This window comes from Tiliqua scincoides, chromosome 5 (assembly GCF_035046505.1).
Source record: "Tiliqua scincoides isolate rTilSci1 chromosome 5, rTilSci1.hap2, whole genome shotgun sequence".
NCBI lineage: Eukaryota > Metazoa > Chordata > Lepidosauria > Squamata > Scincidae > Tiliqua > Tiliqua scincoides.
This window is the reverse complement of record NC_089825.1, coordinates 92,234,923-92,258,225: the sequence shown is the minus strand read 5'-3', so window position 1 is coordinate 92,258,225 and position 23,303 is coordinate 92,234,923. Positions and strand designations below refer to the sequence as shown.

General features: G+C 45.2%; 2 protein-coding genes across 2 annotated transcripts; both read left to right on the top strand.

Annotated features, from left to right (window-relative positions):
* Nucleotides 1–4,984: 4,984 nt before the first annotated feature.
* SAXO3 (stabilizer of axonemal microtubules 3) lies at nt 4,985–11,113 on the top strand. Its single transcript, XM_066629277.1, has 5 exons — nt 4,985–5,140; nt 5,824–6,015; nt 7,696–7,857; nt 9,273–9,400; nt 10,768–11,113. Exons 1-5 carry the CDS (start codon nt 4,985–4,987, stop codon nt 11,111–11,113), a joined length of 984 nt encoding a protein of 327 aa, XP_066485374.1.
* Nucleotides 11,114–19,719: 8,606 nt separating this feature from the next.
* LOC136652009 (lutropin subunit beta-like) lies at nt 19,720–22,211 on the top strand. Its single transcript, XM_066628813.1, is given in 3 exon segments — nt 19,720–19,738; nt 21,176–21,360; nt 21,981–22,211. Coding segments are annotated over 3 exon segments (435 nt in total).
* The last annotated feature ends 1,092 nt before the right edge of the window (nt 22,212–23,303 follow it).

The following is a 23,303-nucleotide window of genomic DNA, read 5'->3' as shown; positions in this document are numbered from 1 at the left end:
GGATGAAAGAGACGCGGTGTGGTCCATGTTGTCATTTTGGACTGATCGAGACACGGCCATCTCCTTGCTCCATAATGTATTGTTGTGATCCCTGGACCCAACATGGTCTTTCCCATGGGGCTACTCACCAGGAAAAAGGGGGGTGTATGTTGTCTGCTGATTGACAGGCAGGAGACTGCCATGCTTGTCCACACAGTGACATGGAATTCTAAGCAAGCCAGTATTCCATATTGACAAAGTGTATAGTCATGTCTTCAGAAATAGGGCACAATCCTGTTTTCTGTGGCTTAAAGAATGGATATTGCTGCGAAATAAAAAATTGTTGACTTTAGAAGGATATGATTTAAGATTTGGTTGGCATGGATATCTTTGGTATGATAAGTTGAAAGTGAATATGGAATTTAAGAATCATTATGTTAGACATGCACTGTGGAAGATATGGAATCATTATAAGAAAAGGTTTTATAACAAAATTCCACTCTCAGCCTCACCACAAGAAGCACATTTTGGTTTGGGAATAGTACAAAGAGACAAATGGTTATTGTATAAGAATATATTGAAATTTAACCAAGGTCAATGTATGTTGAAGTCTAGAGAAGAATTGATTGCAGAGGGTTTTGACTGCCAATGGTTTATGTATTTATAATTATTAGAAAGATTTAAAATTGATAAAAAATTATATGGCTTTGAAGAGGGAGAGTCAATATTGGAGAAACAACTAAGATCAGATGAGCAAGTAATATCTAAAATATATAAATTGCTTTTGAAGTTTGAAACAGAGCATGAACAGGTCAAAGAATGCATGATCCAGTGGGCGAAAAATGTGGGCCATGAACTCTCAATGGACAGATGGGAGAAACTATGGATAAAACAGATAAAATTTACTCTGAATGTTAACATTAAGGAAAATAGATATAAGATAATTTATCGATGGTATGTGACACCAAGTAAATTAGCCAAAATGTATGAAAGTATGTCCAATAGTTGTTGGAAATGTAAGAAACAAGAGGGAACCTTTTACCACATGTGGTGGACGTGTTCAAAAGTAAAAAAATACTGGTTACAAATTCATGCACAGATACAGTTGATCTTAAAAACAAATATACAGTTGAAGCCAGAAGTATTTTTATTAGGTATGACAGATGAATATGTGGAAAGAAAAAATGAAGTTTTATTTTTGTATATGATAAGCGCTGCCAGAATACTTTATGCTCAAAATTGGAAGACTATAAACATACCCTCGATAGAAGAATGGTGGACAAAACTTATGAACTTTGCAGAGGTGGACAAACTCACAACTTTACTTAAGGAGAACTCAACAAAAACCTTGAAAAATTGGAAACCAATTATTGATTTTTTGAAACAGAGAGAAGACAATGATTTGATGTATTATGGATTTGAAGATTGGTTTTGAAGGATTAGATAGTGGTATAGATTACCATTTGTTAATGTTTGGACTTTATGTATCTAAAATATAACTAGTAGGAATTTTTTGGCTTCGCTCTTGCTACACCATTAGAATATTGTTTATGTATTTGTTTATGTATTTTATGTTTATTATAGTTAAATAAATAAATAAATTTGAAAAAAGAAAAAAGAAATAGGGCACAATCCTAATCCACTTTCCAGCACCAACATAAGGGCAATGCAGCTCTGAGGTAAGGGAACAAACATCCCCTTACTTTGAGGAGGCCTCTGTGAGTGCCACCCAACTGCAGGATGCAGCATACGTCCCATTGGCATCGCTGTGCCAGTGCTGGAAAGTTGATGGGGATTTGGGCCATAGTCAGTGTGTTCATTGGCTGATTGGGAGAGACGTTGCTGCCACTGCTGTGTCTTGTTCACAAGGTTGGTACTGTAAACTTTGAGCATTACTGGGAGGTAATCAGGTAGCTTTTGTGACCTGGAGGGCAGAGGGGTGGCCACAAAGGTCTTAGTAAGTCACTAGTCGTCAAAGAGGCATGTGCAGTTTGCCACATGTGACCAGGGCACAGGTGTCTTAGAGCTCTTGCTTTAGAGTCGTATGGGCTTGGCTTTGACACACAAAAGACCCCTTTGCAGCCCTGCCTTGACCAGTGGACCCCACCACTCTTCTGGAGTCAACACTACTGCAGCAGTGCTTTTCACTCTCATGAAGAACCCTTTTAGGTGTGAATTTATATGCATATGCCATAAGCCATAGTTACGCTTGTACAGCTGACTTGTCCTAAGACCCATTCAAGCCTTTGTATCTTGAAGTTAATTTTAGTCTTTCAATTCCTTTTCACAATTGTCTGTGCTCTTTGATACTTTCCTGCCTATCTGTGTGAATTCAATAAAAAATATTATCCATAATCTGACATAAAAGCAAAAAAAAACCTACTTGTCTAACTGTAAAGACAGCAACTAATGACTGTAACCAGATTGGTCATACCTGACAGGGACAGTGAGGGAAAGGGATTAAAATAGGGAATGGTATGCACCTTTAAGGTGCATCAGTCAAGGGAGCCTGGAAGCAATCTCCAGAGGCTATTCAGCTCAGGAATGCTGGCTGGAACCCCTGAGCCAAAGTTTGCAAAGTCAACCTTAAGCCATTTCTGCCAAACATTGCATACACACAACAGGGACTAAATGTGTACACTTGTAGCAGGCCAGGCAAAAATGGTTTAAAGCTTACTTGACTTGGGGGGGATGCAATCCAGAACATCCTTATCCCCTTTCAGAGAAGTTTGGATTGTCAGTGAATGAACTGTAGCTTGGAACCAGCTTTCTTAATGCTTTCTCAATCCCAACAGTCTGCATTTTACACACACAAGCTTCATATCTGTTCTGTGGAAGTTGGACAAGCTCTCTCCTAGAACACCTGAAGGGAAAATATTCCCAGATCTTGAGTGACACCAAATGGCTGGAAGTGGAATTGTAAGGCCTTATTTGAGCAGGATTGTCGCTTAAAGGTACTGGTTTAGTTTGTACAGAGACCATCAGGTATACCTGCCCTGATCAACAAGCAAGATTTTAGTGAAAGAATGAGGCACTGCTATGTGAGTGGATGTAGCTAAGCACTTTTTGGTTTTTTTGTGTATTTTTCAAAGCCTACAATAGTGACTATTCTATTCACACCCTGCATAAATGGACATGCTCATGTCCTTCACCCATCCACTTACAGGAGAGACAAGAGGCATAGGCCAATCTAGTTCTGTGTAAAGCTTTGACACAGGACAAGCACAGTGCATTTATGTTTCATGTAGAATTGCCACAGGCTGCACCTTTATTTGGACCCACTCCTTATAATCTGGTTCTCTAGTTGTATACATCACATCCACATGTGGGCTTTGAAGAGACAACTAGTAGATCACTATGGGGAGCAAGATTCTGAACTAGATGGCCTGATCCAGGAGCCCTTTCTTATGTTCATATCAGCTATACCACATCATATCCCCCAGAAAGAAGGTATGCACACACACCTGAGCTCATTCAAACGCAGAACCCAACAATTTCCTAACCATCAGGATCCATGAGCATACCATCTCAGTGATATTAATTAACCATCTGTCAGTCAGAAGTGGTAACACCATAAATGGCTTCTAAATTTCAGTGTTCAAAAAATCTGGGATGAGGGGGATAATGATGGAAAGATGGGGCTGTGTCTTAGGACCTAGGACATTGTTCTATGTGGTGGCTCTGTGCCTTATGTAAAGAAAATATTTCTTTACCCAGCATGAAATTAATCTGTGGAACTCCTTGCCACAGGATGTGATGATGGCACCTGGCCTAGACACCATTAAAAGGGGATTAGACAGATTTATGGAGGAAAAGTCCATCAGAGGTTACAAGCAATGATGGGTGTAAACAAGCTCCTGGTTTTCCAAATAGACTACCTCTGAACGCAAGGGAGTGGCAGCAGGATGTCACTCCCTTGTGTGCTTGTCTTGTGTACTCCCTGAGAGATAAAAGATGCTGGACTAGATGGGCCATTGGCCTGATTCAGCAGGGCTCTTCTTCATACGTTCTTATAAGACCTTCTCATGTTCTTATATAAGACCTGAAAGTTCAAGCTTCTAGGTCTCTGCTCTGTTTCTCCATATGGGGATAATAATGCTAGTCTACATTATGAGGCTCTCCTAAGAACTACTGATAAACTGACACATGTATGTAAACACTCACAAGTGCAATACAGTACAAATCAGTGTTTCTCAACGTTTGTCCTCCACTGTACCACTTCACATGGTTCACCTGTTCAAAGTACCACTGGAAGTAACTGGTGAGGACACCATTGTCAGTTAGTTCTGGGTTGGGAGGCCAGATGCGACTTGACAAACTCTGGGGGGCGGATGACAGGTGGCCTTTAGAAGTGCAGAAAAGCATGCTTTGGAGTTCTGCCTGCCAAGCGGAGCCTCCTACCAATGTTTGTTGTGCTGTGTTCCTGGTCTCGCTGCCAGGGGTCCCACGAGTACCACCAGACACCACCTCAAGTACCACTAGTGGTATCCCTACCACTGGTTGAGAAACACTGGTATAAATAAACGGCTACGACCACGATGGAACAGCTTGCCCAAGGCAAGCATACAGTCCCATGCACGCACACTTCCATGGAAGTAAACCTCATTAAACACAATGGGACTGACATAGGTAGGTTTCTGGGTTCTGAGTAGACATAGGTAGGTTTGAGCATCACATAAGCGAAGCAAGGGCGGTTTGGAGCACCCAATACTTGGTGGTGAGCCTTGGCCACGGACTCGCTCTTCCACAGCCCCTCTCCTGCCAGGGAACTCAAGGAGTCCAGGCAGCCACTCCTGCCTTGCACGCACTCGCCCAACAGACCCCCCACCACGGCTCAGGTAGAATCCCGAGACTGAATGGAACGCTCCGCTTGGCTGCTGAGCGTTCTATCTCCATAGCAACGTTTGTCTCCAACGTTCCACTCGCCCCGCCCCTTTCTAGGTATCCGCTTGCCGCGGCCGTAGAAGTCGCAGCATGCAACCATGTCCCCAAAGCGGAGGCGAGCATGGCGGGCACTTTCCTCGGCTTCCCCTTCGGCTGGGAGACGGACTCCAGGTTGCAGGTGTCCCCCCAGGGCGGTAGTCAAGACTGGAGGCTGACCAGTAGCGGAGTGGGGCTCAAATATAGGCCCCCGTTGCCTTTCCCGCCGCCCTACGCACGAGTAAGCCTCTTCTTTTCAGCAACTGCAGGATTCAATTCGGATTATAGTAGTCGAGTCGGTTTGGTTTGAGTGTGGCTGGTTCTGAGATCCGAGAAATAGGAGTTGCACAGCAGTAAAACCTAGTGGTACTTGATCTGGAGCCCGGACGCCTGGGTCCTTGGAAGTAAACTAGGTGAGTGGGTGGCAGAGCTGGCCTTAGGAGCTGCAGGGCTCAACTGGAAACATTTTTAGCAGGGCCCGAGGTTCACACAGCCAAGATCTGCAGTATAATAAAATAAATTATAGACTCTAATTTATAATAAATTTTATTATAGACTTGACTTCTCTAAGGCAGAATAGAAAGCAATCAAAATGGGCACTTAAAAAGTGCATGTGACTTGCTGGACCAAAAGGATCTCTAAGCACATTTTCATATAAATTTGCATGCACGTAAACAGACAAAAAGTGTAATGACCTTTGAAACGTAAATAGTTACAAATCCACTTGTTTCAGTGACTGAAATGATTTGGTAAAAATATTAATTTTATGTTTAGTGTGAAGGCCCCTTAGGCGCGGGCCTCAGTTGGGAGCGATTGGTCCAATTGGCTGAAAGCTGGCCCTGGTGGGTGGGGTGTCAGAAACCCCAAGTTGTGTTTGTGTTTTTTGCTCATTCTTCCCATTTGTGTTCCCCTGCCCCTCGCTAGTCTACAATCCATGAGCCGTTGCCCCCCGCCTCTGAAAGACCATGGCGAGATGAGGAGATTATTCCACGGCTGGCAACCACCACACAACTTGCCCATGGCCCAAAGACCCAAGGGGGGATTCTGGCTCATCCCCGCTATGCTGTTGCCTACCCAAACTGGGAAGTCTATTATAATAAAGATTTGAAAGAGAAGGTAAGGGGCAATTCTCAGATCTTTGCACAGAATACGGGGTAGGGAGGGACGCAGGAGAGGAGGCTGACTTTGCAAACCTGTGCATGTGTACTAAAAGTAAATTGCACCAGGTTGAATAGGACTTCCAGATAAGTCTGCATAGGCTTGCATCTGGAGAGGAGTTGGCAAGTGGGATAGGGACTCCTAGTTCTGGGATGGCTGCAAAAGGAGTAGAGTCTAATAAGACTAGTCCAGCTTCCTGAATCTCACAATGGCCCACCATATGCCTCAGGGAGCACACAAGACAATAAGAGACCTGCATCCTAGTGACGCTGCCTTGCACCTGGCATTCTGAGGTAGCTTAAAACCTGAAGATTGCACATTCCCATCATGGCTTGTAACCTGTGATGAACTTTTCCTCCAGAAATCTGTCCAATCCCCTTTTAAAGGCACCTAGGCCAGATGCCATAGCATATCCTGTAGCAAGGAGTTCCACAGACTAATTACACACTGGGTAAACAAATATTTCTTTTGTCTATTCTAACTCTCCTGACACTCAGTTTTAGTGGATGTCCCCTGGTTCTGGTGTTGTGTGAGGGAAAAGAACATCCTTCTATCCACTCCATCCATCCCCTGCATAATTTTGTATGTCTCAGTCATGTCCCCCAGGTGTTTTTTTTTCTAAAGAACCCCAAATGTTATAGCCTTTCTTCATAAGGGATGTGCCCCAAAACTTTTGTAAGAAAGACACGTTAATGGGTTTTATGAATGCCAAGGCTCTTCAGTACCCTAGAAGAGAGAGGGGTTTGCTGGGTAAAGGAGAGGGTGATGGGAGCCAGAATACTTGAGCTTCCAAGGAGGAGGCAACTCTCAGGAATTAGCACTGGGGACAGGTCAGAGCCAGATATGTTGTTGTGGTGGTGGCAGAACAGCCAGAATATCATAACTAAAGTCATGTAATTGCATTAAACATTACAAATGTAATTGTAATTTGATGCAATTTAATAGTAAGGGACTAACAATTATCAGCTATCCCAGTGCCTTTACGCTCAATAGAAGAGTGGAAAGCAGGCGCAATTATACTTCATAGTGAACAACTGGGCAGAGTGCAGCTGGAGTGCCTTTCCTTATAATCTCCACCAATGAAAGGGCTAGAGACTTGTGCTTTATTTTTAAGGACACCTGAACATTCAGGAAGGGGCTTGGGTTATCCCTACAGGGGCAAGCATCCCCCTTTACTGTTGGTGACAGGTTTTGCTGGAGAAGGAGGTGGGCAGCTTGGAGGATTTTGGAGAACAGGACAAGAGGATGCTATCCAAAAAAATACATGGTATAGGCTAAGGGGTGAGGGTGAATCAAATCATCTTTATGCTACTGCTTTGAACACCTAGAGGTTGGGGAAACAAAGTGCGAGGGTATAAGAGTGGTATAGTGATTACGCTAGGTCCAGGGAGCCCTAGCTTCAAATCTCTGCTCAGCTATGAAGCTGAGTGATTGACCTCAGCCTAGTCTACCTCACAGGGTTGTTCTGAGGCTAAAAATGGTGAAGACAATGGCAACTGCCCCTTCAGGAACATGGGATTTTCACAATGGTGATAATGGGAATTCAAATGAGTAGTGTCCAGAGCCCAAGTTTGACCATAATCTCCCCCTTCTTCTCATTGTTTCCCCACTACTCCATGTTGCTCTTCTCCCTCACAGCTGAAGCTGAGAGCATGGAGGACTCCGCTGACTATGGCCAACCAGATGAGTGAGATGAAGGAGCGTTTTCCTGGCTGGCCCAATCTGCCGCACGACCCCACCTTTCACGCTGGGCCTCAGCCCTTTGGCTTGGCTGCGCATCTCACAAATGGCGCATCCAAGGTATTGGATTTCAGGGGGGCAGGGGAGGCCATCCTGCATGTCATCATCCTTAAGACGGCCTTCCCGTGGGGTTTCATCTTGTGCGCCAGAGTGCCCCTCATAAAGGATGCTTCACTTGGCATGCCAAACTGCAAAAGGCAGGGTGTCCATTAAATTGAGCAATTTATTGTTCGGGGTTGTGATGAAACAGTTGTGGTTATTGTGGAGGATTTTCCCTCCAAATCTGAGGTGCTTTAGGTTCCAGAAGGAACTAGCAAATTAGAGAGCCAGGGCAGTAGGGCCAGAAAGAGAAGGTCACCAGGCCTGAGGAGATTTTTTCTCTCTCTCTTCTGTGTGCTTGACTGGCAATGACATTCAGAGTGAATGGCTACTGGGGAGAGCCCCAGGGACATAGACAGGGACCAAGTATCAGTGGGAGTGTTAGGTTCTGTTTATGTTGGTCTGTCCTCCCCCTCCAAATGTTGGGAGCTCTTGTCCCCTCAGCTCAGGCTAGGCCAAGTTGGGATCCAGACTCTTGACCTAGTTTGCATGGCCTGCACACGTCAGGCTTCCCTGCAGAACTAGCACCATTCAGGGTGCATTTATCTGTGACAAACCAAGCCTGTTTACATTGTTTTTTTCCCCATCTGTTAATAAAACCTTTTGGCTTAAAACCTCTGCTGTGTTCTGGGGTCTGTGGATTTGTCAGCCTCTCCCCTCTGCAGCTACTACTGTCAGAGGGAGGGTATTTTAACAACCCTAAATAGCATTCTTGGGGAGGAGTTTTGCCCAGGGAACCCCTCTGGGAATAGGATCTCTTGGGCTAGTGGCAGTGGACTAGATCTACCAAGTCTTGTCCCACCAAGCTACATGTCCAAACTGATTGGAAGAATGGGGGATAGGGAGTGAGAGTTTGGCACTGGGCATCACTGCCCTGGATCAGTGGGTGGTCGCAAGAAGTTCTCTCCCTTTCATGGTGGGGTTCGTTGTATTCCTGCCATGTGTGTTTATGTGGAGGAGAATGTGTGCAGTGTTTGCTCATAGCATTCACACATATCTTGTGCACCTATGTCAGCACTGCTTCTGAAGCACTGAGACTGGCGTTCTTCCTCCTTGTCCTTTTCCCGCCCCCACCACACTTTGGCTTGTGTCTTCCCTTTCTGTGTTCCCATGCAAGGAGCTATGGAAGCTGTGACTGAGTTGAACTGAGCCTCTGTGGTAGAAGGAAGCCTGGTTGGGTGGTCTAATAATAATAATAATAATAATAATAAACTTTATTTATACCCCGCCCTTCTCCCCAAAGGGACCCAGGGAGACTTACAACGTGTTAAAAACAGATTAAAACATAATTTAACAACAGATTAAAAAAAAAAAAGTATAGTCTAGGACTCCATACTCCTCCACCAACAGTGGCCTTTTGTCATCCCTCCCTGCAGGACATTGTGCCCAGCACAGAGAATAAAGAGCTAGCAGGCAGACCTTTCTACATCCGTGACAAGGCGGTCCTGCGGCTTGATGAACCCTATTTGACCATCACTGCCCAGGACTTCCGGCCCTATACAGAGTAAGTGGAACTTCTGTTGTCCTTCCCCCTATGCACTCTGTCATTGTCTACATTCAGGTGAACATGAGAATCTGCCGTTAGGATTTGAACCTAGACCTCTTCTGACAGCAAAGCAGTGCTCTTCACTGACTTACAGCCCATCACCTCTCTTACCCCTGCTTTACTGCACTACCCCCACCACTTTATTCCTAACAGTTCTGTCACTCTCAGACTACCCTTTTAGCTCTCCCCCACTCCACCCACAGAGGGAACTGGTTTTAGGCATTTCCTTCTTTATATCAGAACTGTTTATATTGGGCTCTTTAAAAAAAATTGAGCCATTGTTCAGATTCTGCTACCTGTACAACTTATGGAAATTAAGCCATTGGTAAGGTTTCTCTTATTTTGATTCATCTGTTCTGCAGTAATTGTGCATAGTGTAACCTGTATCAGCTTGCCTAGGAAAGCTGCTATATAGGATATAGAAGCCCTGTTCTTGGAAGTCTTACTCAGAGCTTTATAGGCTTCCAAGATGTTATCAGATATTGCACACCCACTTTCAAGCTCATCTGACAACTACATCAGCTAGAAACTTAAAAAGGATAATTCGTGCAAAGTGAAATTCATTTATTTATAAACACATTTTTATTAAATAGAAACAAATTTCCTTTTCCCCTCCAAAGAAAGAGGCATCCAAGGTAGCTAGTGATATTAAAATATAGTATCAGCAATATGGCCTGAATATTCCATGTTCTTCAGGGTTTCTGCATTACTAAAGAATGTTATTAGTTACTTGGCTGTCCTCCCAAGGAGCTGAGGGTATTATGCAGGATCACCCCTGTTTATGCTCATGTGAGGTTGGTGATACTGAAAGAGATGGTCCCCCAGAGAGCATCTTTCATAGCTGAATGGGGATTTGAACCCAGATCTTGTTGGTCACTGTAACCCAGGGTTGTCAAACTCATTTCATACAGTGGGCTGAACAGCATTCATGGCATCTGCTGAGGGCCAGAAGTGATGTCATTAAGCAGGTGACATAGCAAGTGATGACCAGAAATAAGTACTTTGTTCTTTTAGGAGCTCATTAAATTCAAATCAATTTTCTCAGAAGAGAAAATATGCAGATCTTGGTCATACACTGGGCCTACTGTATCCACGGATTTGGGATTCCGTTATCTGCGGGTCCCTGCACCCACAGGTCAGACCCACACGGACCCTTCAGAGAGGAAAGTGCATGTTTGTTGGTGTAAACACACACACCTCCTTTTCATTACTCTTTCTCCCACCTCAATTCCTCTTCTAGCTTACTTTGTTTCATACTCCTTCCTAAGAAAACAATAATTCTGATTCTACCACTGCTTTCTCTCTCTCTCCCCGTTCCCCTATAGGAGGCTGCTACCAGGCTACGCCAGGAAGGATGCTCAAGCGCTGGCTCCCTACCCTTTGATCCGTGAGGTTGGGCCAATGCGGGACATCAGTCTGTACCCCAGCCCCACCCGGGTGCCCCGCCTTCTCCCTAACACAACCACTGTGCCCCACCGAGGCCTACTCACCCTGAAACAGGAATCGTACCAGCCACCCCATGACTCTAAGCGCACCTGGGACCGCTTCTGCCCGGTGGAACCGCCACCCACCTCCTCCTACAAGGTTCCTGTGACAGAGATCATGTGTGTGCCTCTCATGTATGAGACAGAGTACGAGTGCTATGGGAGTGGGAAACCCAAGCCAGTGTAACAGCCCAGGTGTAGCAAGGATGTGAGCATTTGGGTCCCCTTCCTTCTCCACCTGAAAGAAGAAAATCTCTCTCTACAACTTGCTTCTGGTGTTCATTGTGTGAAGTGACCATACTAAGCAATACTCAAAATATTCAGAAAAAGGCACATGTTTGGGGTGAGGCATGCAACATAGACAATTTCAGATTCAAAATTACCTTAGGCTGCAATCCTAACCACACTTCCCTGAGAGTAAGCCCCATTGAATAAAATAGGACTTACTTTGAGTAGACCTGGTTAGGATTGTGCCCTCAGAAACCTTTGTGTGTAAATCTTAACAGTGTTTGCCTGTGTGGGCATGGCCATAGGCTGTGTCATAATGAGCTTGGGTGCTTTAAAATAAGCTTGACTCTATATCCCAGATTTTTTTTTTACTATGTAAACCACTTTGTGAACTACTCTTGATGAATATTTATATACTGCTTTTCAACATTGTCATTATCAGAGCCTTGCTAAATCAGACCAAAGGCCATCTAGACCAGCTTCCTATATGCCACAGTGGCCCACCAGACACGTCTGGGAGCACATAAATCACCTATAGCCTGTTGCCACTCCTGTGCATCTCAGTATAACTGAGACAAATGCAAAGGCTGCTGCCTTCATATGTCCACTTCCCTGCTCTTTAAACTCAATAGGATTTACTTATATGCAAACATACATAGAATGAGGCTGAGAAAATGAAATAAAGGACAGGGAATTGTGTAATGCGAACAGGAGAGCTCAATCATTCTAGGGATTGAAACAGTTATTGCACAGGGTTGTCAAAGGATGCAAGAAGTAACCTCTGCCTTAAATCCTATTTACACTTAATTTACCCTTTTGATTTTTTTAAATCATTGTATAGGAGGGTGCTTGGATCACCCTGGAACTGCACAACAAAGGAAACACACTGGTAAATAGCAGGAATGACACAATCTCCCTATTCTATTTGGTCCATGCAAAAAATACAGACGAGCATATTTATTGTCTAGTTGTACCCTACTTTCCTGCAAGTATTGTAATCAAATGGGGAAGGAGGCTAGACTTCCTGGCTATGTAGCGATCATAATGCAGATTGCTCAGCCCCCAACATAACTGGGGAAGGAAGGAAGCCTTCTGAGCACACAGCTCCCAAAATGCTAGCTCAGCAATTTTCAACCTTTTTCATCTCGTGACACACTAACAAGGCACTAAAATTGTCAAGGCACACCATCAGTTTTTTGACAATTGACAAGGCACACAGTGCTGTTGGCAAGGGGCTCATATCCTGTCGCAAACTTAGGGGGGTTTGGGGTGCTCAGAGTTCTTGGTTCTTGAACCCTAAAGCCCTCAAGGCCCCCTGTTCAGTAGTACTGCCACCACCCTGTATGTGCCAGTGTCTCAGTCCAGGGACACTGAGACCCTCTAGGCTTAATTCTATCCCTTGCAGGCACTGAGTGCTTTCTCCAATTAAGGCTTCAGTTCTCAAGTTACTAGACCTCAATGAGCACTTGGTAGCTTGCTGAACGGCTAGGCAGGATTCTGAACCTTTGTCCCCAACAGACAATGAAACAACTTAGTAAAAGAGATTTTAGTTTATTAAATACATAAGGTTACATAAGGCAACAAATGCTAGAGCCATAAACATTTAGGAAACATATCAGCAATAAAATAATAAAGCTAGCTGGCTATCTCAATTCAACCCTAACTCTCACCTGGGTCAGTTACTCTTATAGATCTCCAGGCTACCTGTGAGGCCAGATGCCCATGGTGGACAGTGGAGCTCACCTCGTGTAGGATGTTGCACCCAAAACCTCTGTCCAAGAAGGGACCCGGACACCCCCTTGCACCCTCATTATTATACTTCTTATGCTAATAGAGCTGAGGTGACTTCATACTTATTTAGACTGTCCAATCAGAAACTTTTGAGGACAGAACCTTCTCAGAGTGGGTCTGGTTGATAGCCCTCCTAGTTCTTACCCCTCCCAACTGGAGAGCCACAGCTGCACTTCATCAACTTGATAGGGCGCCTTTCTGTCTGCAAAGGTGCTACATTCCAATGGGTTGTAATTCTTGTTGTCTGTCCTTTCTGGCCAGCAAAGGAGAGACAACAATCTTTTTGTTTGTTTACTCACATTCTTGCAGCTAGGAACTGCTATCAGCTTCTCCGTTACTGACTTAGTTTGGTTTAGGCTCCACATGCTAACCAAGGCCTAACATGTACATATTCAAGACACATCCCCAGTGGCACCCCTCAGATTCCTGTGGCACACCTGTGGACCATCCACACCACACTAATGTGCCGTGGCATAATGGTTGAAAATCGCTATGTTAGCCACTTGGTGACCTTGGTTTGTACTATTTTCCATGTGTTTTTGAGCATGGCTCCATCCAGTACCAGCCTGCAGTCTATTAAAAGCCATTTGGCATGGGTCCCTTTTGTGTTATTTGTGTGCTGCTTGCCTGCAAACCATTTCCAGGTACAAGAACTTGCTGTGGTTCTAACCAACACTGTTTGAAAAAAGATCACGTGGGAGAAATATGTTACAGGCTTCAGCATAATTTGTCTCTATTAAAGAAGCTGACCATCTCAGCATTCCAATAGCTACACAATGCTTGGCTTTCAGTAGAACAATCACAAGCATGCAGTTTCATGGCTAAATCTTATTCCTACTCTGCAGATACTGTAGTTCCTTTCCAGTGTGACCAGTCACAGCCTTTTGCTGAGTCAGCCCCTTGGTTCAACTAAGCTAGGATTCTCAACACTGGTTGGCAACAGCTCTCTAGGGCTTGTTCTAGCCTTACCTGGAGATCTTAGGGATTGAACCCGAGTCTTTCTGCATGTGAGGCAGGTGCTATACTATTGAGCTAGTCTCTCACTTTCAGAAGCCAAGGCTGCTCTTTCATACTTTAGTATTTATTGCTAGAGGTATGATTTTTCAGTGATAATGAAATAAAAACACATACCACTTTCTGCACTTCTCATTTTTGTAAAAACAAAAAACAACCAAAATCTGCCAAAAAAAATAAATAAACTGAGATCTGCAGAAAACAATAGACTGGAGGGAGTGCATATGCAATGACTGTGGCTGCATCTGTTGACACTATACCACCTATATCACCTACCAAGTATGCTTTTAAAGCAATTATAACTTATAAAAATGCACCCTTGGAATAAAAACACATAGCACTGCTTTCTGCACTTTACCTCCTTGGGAAAAACGTGATCTGTGGAAAAAATAAAAACATTTAAGAACATCTCTATTGCATCATGATTATATGCTCCTTTTCTTCTCAGGAGCTCAATGAGGTGTACAAGGCAATGTCCCATTTTTAGCCTCACAACCACAGCACAAAGTAGATTAGATTGAGAGAGCCCAAGTTCATTTCCAGAGTTGTGGCTTACAGGTGCTGCGGTGGATGAGCAACCCTCGGCCAGCTGAAAAAAACTGTCATTATCTTTAAAAGTCACAATCCCTCCCATTTGGCATTCTTCCCATAGCTAGTTTACACAGTAGATGTTAAGAAGATTGCTAATTTCGGGCTACCTTCCTCCTTTCCAGAATCCCTTTTCAGCTAGATAGCAAGAATGTAGGATTCTCTCTACCCACCCTCCCTCCCCGGCATTCAAGTACAGTATAGAAAGTATTTCCTTTTTATGAACACAAGCCTTGAAGCAACCTGCATACCAAAGACAGCTTTATTGAAAAATCAAAGGGGAAACTCTCACATCCCATCTGTCTAGCTGACTAGTTATATTGCCCCCTTCAGGTGCAGGATGCTTGTGTAGTGTTATGGTACCTTTCCTCCAAGATCACATGCACAGGTCTACAAGATTCATCTGTCATGTCTGATCCTACAATTGGTGTATGAAGGAGTGAAACTGCCTTAAGTTTTGGAGTACAGTGTATTGTCATGTAGAACATCTGACTTGAGGAGGACTGAAGACTGATAATTTCTTCTGATGAAGAGACCCCTCCCCCCTTTCCACGAAGAAAAAAAGTCACTGACAATTGCTGAATATAGCATGCCACAATGTTGCACAAACACCATGCACCTGAAGTAACACAGATCAATATAGCTAGTAAATTAGCCAGACAGGATGCAAAGCTTCCCTTCTTTTCCAGTAAAGCTCTCTTTGGTAAGGAGATTGCTAATCTAAGGTCATCCTTCCTTCCCAGAATCCCTTTTCAGCAACTGGGCCTAAGATGGGTCTTTCCAAGGACACTGCTCTCACTGGGGCAGAGCATATGCCTGGATGCTCAGGTCTCAGATTCAAGCTCTGGCGTCTCCTGTTAAAAGGATCAGGTTGGAGGCGATAAGAAATCTGACCCTGGAAAGCAGACAGAATTGGGCTAGATAAGCCAAGAGTCTGATTCAATATAAGGCAACTTTATAGGTTTAGGATTTTTAAGAGATGCAAACTGAAGAGGAACTAGATGCCAAGATAAAGCTCCTTTCCTAGTTAGAGGACAGCAAGTCAGCATTTCTTATTATAATGTTATCCTGCTGTTTCCCGAAGGGGCTCAGAGAAGTATATGTGAATTCCCACCCAACCTTATCCTCACAACCCAATGAGCAGACTAGGCTGAGATATAACTAGCTCAATGTGACCCAATCAACATCCTGAGCAAGGATTTGAGCTCAGGTGAAAATCTATCCCATTGACCACACCAGGGGTCTCTAAACTTTTTGACCGAAGGGCCGCATCAGATACACACAGTGTATCTGGCACAGTGTCTGGCACAGTGTCGAGGGCCAGAAAAAAAGATAAATATAAAATTTAAATATATTAGAGATGGCACTTGAATGAATGGGCTCAAATGTCCAGGATTTTTTCAAGCACCAACACAGCCCAAGAAATAAACCACACTCTTAAATGGACCCCCATTCCCCCACTCCACAAGCATAGCTCTGGTTGTGTTTGGTCAACTGGTCCAGAGGCTCTCAGGGGATCAGAGGCTGGCCGCGGGCCAGATAGAAGCTCTCAGTGGGTCGCATCTGGCCCCCGGGCCGGGGTTTGGAGACCCCTGGACTACACCACACTTTAGTACCCTAGTGACCTACAACCACAGTTCCCAAGCAGATCAAAAGAATCCTGCCATCTTTTCCATCTAGTCATTCTAAACAGAGAGCAGGAGGGAGGAGGTCACACGGCATCAAAGGTGAATGCAAAACAGGGAACTCTAAGATGTCTCGAGCAAGCGAGTCAAACTGCAACTACAGGTGGAAAGTGGACAACACACACTGCATGGCACCTGAAGCAGGAGTTAGGCATCAGCTCCTGCTTTGCCATGCACTGACAGCAACTGAATTGCTGCCCTCTGATGGCTCTGTGACACTGACCTTAGGGGAGTCAATTCACACTACCAAAATACCAGTATAGCTGCTCCAAATATGCAGGAAGAGAATGGTCTACCAAATTGCCCCTTTTGAGTGCCTGGTTTACTTCAATCTCACCTACAGCCATGCCTCCTCACCTGGATTGTGGCAGCAGCTTTGAATTCTCAGACTTGGGAGAGGGGGGAATCTATATTGTCAGAGGAAATGCTCTGAAGGAACACCAGGTCTGCTCCAAGAAACCACTTTGCTCCCAAGAATGCTCAGTGCACTGGCCCAAGATCTGATTACACTTACAAAGAACCACGAGAGCCAGTGCAGTGCAGCAGTGATGGTATCAGCCTAGGATGTGAAAAACCAGGTTTCACTTCCCCATTCAACCTTAAAGCCAAGTGACTTTGGATCAGCTACATTTGCTCTGCCTAACTTGCAGGGGTGTAATGACAATGTGCATTGCCCTGCACTTCCTGGGAGGAATATAAAGGCATTAAAAAAAATAAATTACTGTATATGCAATTTGTAATAAGCAGCTGGGGTTTCGGAGATTCTTGTCTTTAGTGGGCTGTGTCAACTTTCGGTGCTCTGTACCAGCCCTAGCAGTGCAGACATGAGGAAGAGATGGGGGAATGGCTGGAAAAAGACCTCAGAGGAACAGCAGGTAGGGGCTGGTTGGAGCAGGCTCCCCACCTGCTTTTCATATTAAGTGGCAGTGGTGCCCTTCTTGCTCAGGCTGGGATTGGCGTCAGGGACAGACTGCTCAGCAGCTCAGTTGGAAGAGATTTCATAAGGCCAATGGGGGATTACTTGCCTAGCAACACACCTGGTGTAGCGCAGTGTGCGCAGCCTTGGATAAGAGATGGAAATCCACGGTCTAGAGAACATCTCCAGTGGTTCTGTTTTCTGCTATTGTCAGGCAGCACTGGGTGGGTGGGTGGAAGAAGCCATCTCTTTTCCGGCTCTCAGAAGAGGTTGTTTTTTTTGTTTGTTTGTTTTTTGTGGCTTTCTGAGCATGACCCCAACACTGGTGATTTGATTTAGGTTCTGGCTTAGAACCTGCTTCAAGTTTGCTGAGCCCTTGTACACCTAAAGTGAAAATGAAGACACATTTCCTGAGCACACACAGAGTACATTTTTCCTGAGGAGAGAGAGCAATCGCAATCAGCCAGTGTCCTCACCCGACATCTTGGATGAGGACAGAAGAGGCCTTTCAAGGCAATGATGCAACTTGATCAAGGCTTTCCAGCAAAAGAAAGTTTCAAAATTCTTTCTCCCCTTTCCACAGGTGCTCTGTTAGGAATCTTGGTTTGCAGCATCTTGTCACCCCACTCTTGTTGTGATTCGGGAAGGAGACTCTAGTCCCTCTCTCCTTTCCCCAAACTGGCCCTTGCCTGTTGGCAAGGTCAACATTGGTATATTCTCCTGCCACCACAAAGACAAAGCTTGACAGAGAGATTTTCCTTAGAAGCCTTCCTCCCGGTTACGCGGAGAATACCCAGCAACCTTATCCAATAGTGAGTAGTCAAGGGTCAAGGGTGACTAGGGCAAAGTTTTGATCAAGTTCATCTGTCAACCACAGACAGAGTTAAAATGTAAAAAGAGGGTTCATTTAAAAATAGAAGTGGGGAGAATATTTGGATAATGCAACAAGGAAAGAACAAGCAGGCTTAGAAAATGGCAAAGGTGTTGGCAGTGCCCAGGTGCAGAGCTTAGCAACAAAACACAAGCAGGCCATTAGAGACAAACATAAAAGCAAAATAATTCCCCTCTATACAATCTCTATACAATCTCTATACAACAGTCTGAGGCTAAAAGGCAAAGAAGGAAGGCCCATAGCCAGGGAGACAGACCAGGGACAGAATGCACTTGCTCCCAGTGTGGAAGGGATTGTCACTCCCGAATTGGCCTTTTCAGCCACACTAGACGCTGTTCCAGAACCACCATTCAGAGCGCGATACCATAGTCTTCCGAGACTGAAGGTTGCCAACATAGATACAATCTTATGCATACCTGCTCCGACATCAGTCCCATTGTGCTCAACAGGGCTTACCCCCAGGAAAGTGTTATAGGACTGCAGTCTAAATCTCATTATTTACACTAGTATCGGCTTCGGGGGTTCATAACACTTCTCTGCTCCCTGTGAAGTGGGTGAAAACCTGACCACACACAGATGCTTACCCTGAGGTACCTCAGCAAAAACATACACAAGCATAGTTGGGCTTAGGAAACCACGGTTTATTGGTTCACCTACTTGAATCATTCAAAATCACATGGGTACCCCTACCAACCCTTTGACCTGGTCAGGTGGGCTCAGATGCCCTATCAGGTGGCACATGCCAGTCCTAGTAGGTTGGCTGATTAGGACCTACAACCCTTGGAGATCCCAGATGAAGATGACAATGAATCCATGAAACTGACCTGTCCTTCTGGCCATGCCTTTCTGCAAAGCTTTTAAAGTGCCTCAGGGAAGCCTCTTTCTTACTGAAAGTTATGCAGAGGCTTTCCTTAAGGGAAACAGATGGGGGAAGAGAAAGGAGCAAGGGAAGCGCTACCATCACATCTACCCTCTAAGACAATCCCTTCTCTTCGAAGACGTCTAGCATCTCCTCATAAAACCAGTCTCCATTCACTTCCAGAATGCAAGAATTCTGGAATCCATAGCCCCAGTGCTACAATCCTATTTAAGATTTTAAAGGGGGGCAACAATCCCAAAAATGTGCCAGAGCCCAAATTCATCCCAGAAGTTTTATATAACTGAGTGACTGGTAGCGGATTGCTCGTTGTTAAAGGGAGATTCATGTTCTATTTATTGTTCATTCATGCAGATCACTGGAACTATCACACTCTCACAGTTTAACCTTCCCCAATGGGATTGTTGTGAGGTGAAACTGGGAAACTCGTAGGTGGTCATGTTCAAGAAAAGAGGAGACCAAATTGTGATAAAGGAATCACCATAGCAGCTCCACAGATCTTCGATACTACCAGCGCTTACTGATGCATTTGGCAGAATTATCAGCACAAAGCTAAAGCTAGGACTCCAGAGAGAAGGCGATTGGTTAGGGTAGGGACAGCTAGAATGCCTTTTATCTGGTATGTGTGGGGGTGGATGAGACCCTTCCTTAGACATTGCATGCTGGTTTACAGACATGCTGCCCCCTCTTTGTCTGACCTTGGGGCTCCTGTTGGTCAGGTGTTGGGAGGGGGCAGCTTATATAAAAGATGATGCACAACACGGAAAGGGATATTCTGCTGCCATCCTGCCCAGGTGCCGTGATGAAGTTGATACAGGTATGTGCAAAGAAGGGGCAGCTGTACAAGGGTAACTGAAGGTTCTGTTTAGGGGACAGCATGAGCCACTGTCATTAAAGATTGACAGATATTACTTTTTTCTTTTTAATGAAAGATGTGGAAGTGGCTGGCACTATATTACAGAGGAGGCAACCCTATGCAGTTTTACTTGGGAGCACGTTCTATTGCATAGGATCAGACTGTAAGAGAGTCTCGATCAGATAATGCCAGTTAAATACAAATCACAGTAACTCAACAGCTTGGATCTTCCACACAACGGGAGGGGGGAGAGAAGAGGAGGCTCAGTAAAGTAGAGCCACACTCTGGGGAAGGGGAGACTCAGTAAAATAGATCCACACTTGGAATATGCATAACTCACAGTGCAGAGTTAGCATTCAGCAATTATTCTACCCTTAACACTCCAATAGAAAAGCAGGCTCATAGCCAGAGATTATGGGATTATGGAAAGCACACAGCTCAAAATACAGGGGGGGGGGGCCTTGGGCTTCATGCCCCAATAAACAGCAGATAGTAACCCAGTTGTTTAAAACCTTCCTGTGCGGCTTAGGTATCTTAGCAGAAAACCCACTATTTAAACTAAATGTCAATCTACAAGTAAGTGGCCACTGGCTTGTCAGCCATTCCAGTGATGTTGCACTCATTAGCTAAAACACTGGAAGCAGAACAGGGCTTCCTTCTTACTAAACAATTGGGCTGAATAGTATCTGTACAGTTTTTCGACATCATTCCTAAATCAAAGGGCTAGAGTCGTGATTTTCAATCTTTCTCATCACATGGCACACGGAGGAGGTGCTAAAATTGTCAAGGCATTGGTTTGTTGACAATCGTCAAGGCACATTGCACTGCCCACCAGGGGCTCACATTCCCCAGTGGTCCTAATAATATGCGCCTTCCCCAAAGTCCCATGGCACACCTGCAAACCATTTGCAGCACACCAATGTGCCGTGGCACAGGGATTGAAAATGCTGGGCTAGTCTTTTTGTTTTAGTGTACAGGAAGGAATCAGAGCAACCCCCAAAGAGGTCAAGTCTGTGCCATATCCTCTTCGTAAGTACAGCCCTGAGGTAGAGGGAAAGTGGACAGACTGAGGTACCAGCTCCTCAAGTGGGTCCCAATCACAGTGCATCTAAGATAACAGCTGGTTTATCAAGGGGCGGGGCGGTAATCAGACAAACAGATGCGGAGGTGAGCATTCTCAGAGTTGCTGCCAATTGGTTACCCTACCCCGAAACCACTCCAAAAGATGGCATGAAATCAAGAAATTCTGACCCGAGATATTATTCACTGTCTGAGACATGTCCGAGCTTTCAGAGAAATCACTAATCCACCCCACCTCAACTGTATCATCAGGTGCATGCTGGCTCTGTTTTAGAATGCTCTCTCTCCAATGACATTTTTATCTCCCATCCTTAGGTCCAAGGAAAGAACCCCCTGCTGGCAGCACTCATACTCTTGGCTGCCACCCATTGTGCCAGCCGCAGGAGCAGCCCAGCCAGCAGCCTGGCCTGCCACCCTGTCAATGCCACCATTGCGGCCGAGAAGGATGACTGCCCTGTCTGCATGACCATCACCACCTCCATCTGCAGTGGCTACTGTGAGACCAGGGTGTGTGAGCATTTGTGCAGCTGAGCAGGGTGTAGGATAGTGGTGGTGGAAGGAGATCCTGAACATCTGTGCACCAGTATTAAGACTGCATGCAATGGAGTGGAGCTGGGGGGAGTCTTTTATATCAAACGCAGGCAGTGGTGTACCTTGAGAGGGGTCCACAAGCGCAAGAGCTCCTGGGAGGCTTGTGCCAGCTGCCTCCCCATGGAGAGGTGCTCTGAGGGCTGGAGAGGCTGTGCACCCTACCCAGCCTTCAAAAGGCCTTCTGACCACCTCACTGGTTCTTGTGAGACTACAGTTTGCCAGTAAGGGCTTGGGCACTCTACAGCTTATTGTGGAGAAAGAGCCCATCATCTTTGAGCCATTATTTGTGCTGATGTGCCTGAAGGATGGCTGGCTTTTTGATCCTATGATGCAGGTCTGTGAATGACGGGAGGGTGGCACGGGATGCAAAGTGCATGGACATCACACTTCGTGCCAGTCTCTTATAGGGGCCAATTCTGAACAACAAAAGTGTAAAACACAGTTAGCTCATTTATTCGGCTGCTGCCTTCTCAAAGATTTCTGGGGAAGCCAGTTATGCATAGCCCCCTCCACTTTTAAACCCCCATCCTTTCCAGGAGAAGGTGTTAAAGACTGCATTGTCGGCATTTGATCAGAGAGTCTGCACCTACAATGAGGTCCGCTATGACACAGTGCTCCTGCGCGGATGCCCATCAGGCGTGGACCCATCCTTCACCTATCCCGTGGCACTCAGTTGCCACTGTGATCTCTGTAAGACAGACTCCAGCGACTGCACTGTTCAGAGCGTTGGGCCCAACATCTGCAGCAATCAAAACATCTCAGCTTAATGAAGGCAACAGCCAATAAATGCCTCCAAGACCAGCAAGGGGTGTCTGTCTGACTGTCTCTGGGGTTGGCTTCAGTCAGTGCACACATGTGGAAACCAGAAGCCCTTGCCTCCAGCCCCTTTTACTTGTTCTTATCACCCCCAATTCCCTTCCACCTCTCCATCACAGCACACACTACCTTTCACCTCTCCTGTTGGTTCTTTCACTAGAACCAATGCAACCAGCAACCATTGCTGGTTCTAAGCTTTCCCTCCTAACTGCTCCACTATTATGCAGGCACCGACATTTCTGGGCTAAGAAAACTTGGATTTCAGAAACTGCCTAACTTATATCCAGTTTGAACACTGGCTCGAGTGCACTGAATATACACTGCAATACTTTAGGGATGGTGAAATGAAATGAGGGTAGAGGGTAGAGATCAAGAGGCATGCTGGGCAGCTTATGAACAGATGTTACAGAAAACGGGAAAGGAGAAAATAGTCTTTCCTGAAGACTCCCAAAAAGGAAGGTTTTATAAATACCTATTATAAAAAAAAAAGGTTAGATTTCACTTTGAGATTTTGGGCTTCTAGGGAAACAACCCAAGCCTACACATCTTTCTCTACACCCTCACCCTGCTGAGAATCCAGCCTTCTCAATCTGTTCCTCCCTCTTGGGAAGTCTCCAGTTCACTAAACCCCACTTCTTTATCTGACAGCCCATGAATTGTGGGGTCACATCTGTCCTCGCCTCTCAGAAAATGCAATCACCTTGCTTTATTATTTGACCTCACCAAGTTCTTAGCTCATATTTCTGTGTGAAATACATATTAACAAAAAAAGTTCTTACCTTCCCCACTTGTTCTTTCTAGAAATCACAGACATTCGGGGAAGCATGAATAATGGTATCCACAATCCTCGAGTTCAGTGAAGAGTTGCACAGGAAGTTCAAGGGCTGGGGTTATGATTCTGTGGTTCTCTGCCCAGCTGTAGTAAATGCACTAGAGCCTGGTGGTTCTTGAAAAGGGCAGTGGAGAGGAGGAGATGAAGACGGGCAGGCAAAATACTTAGCATGGCAGTAGTGGATGGCAGCCTCTCTCAATAAAGACCAAGA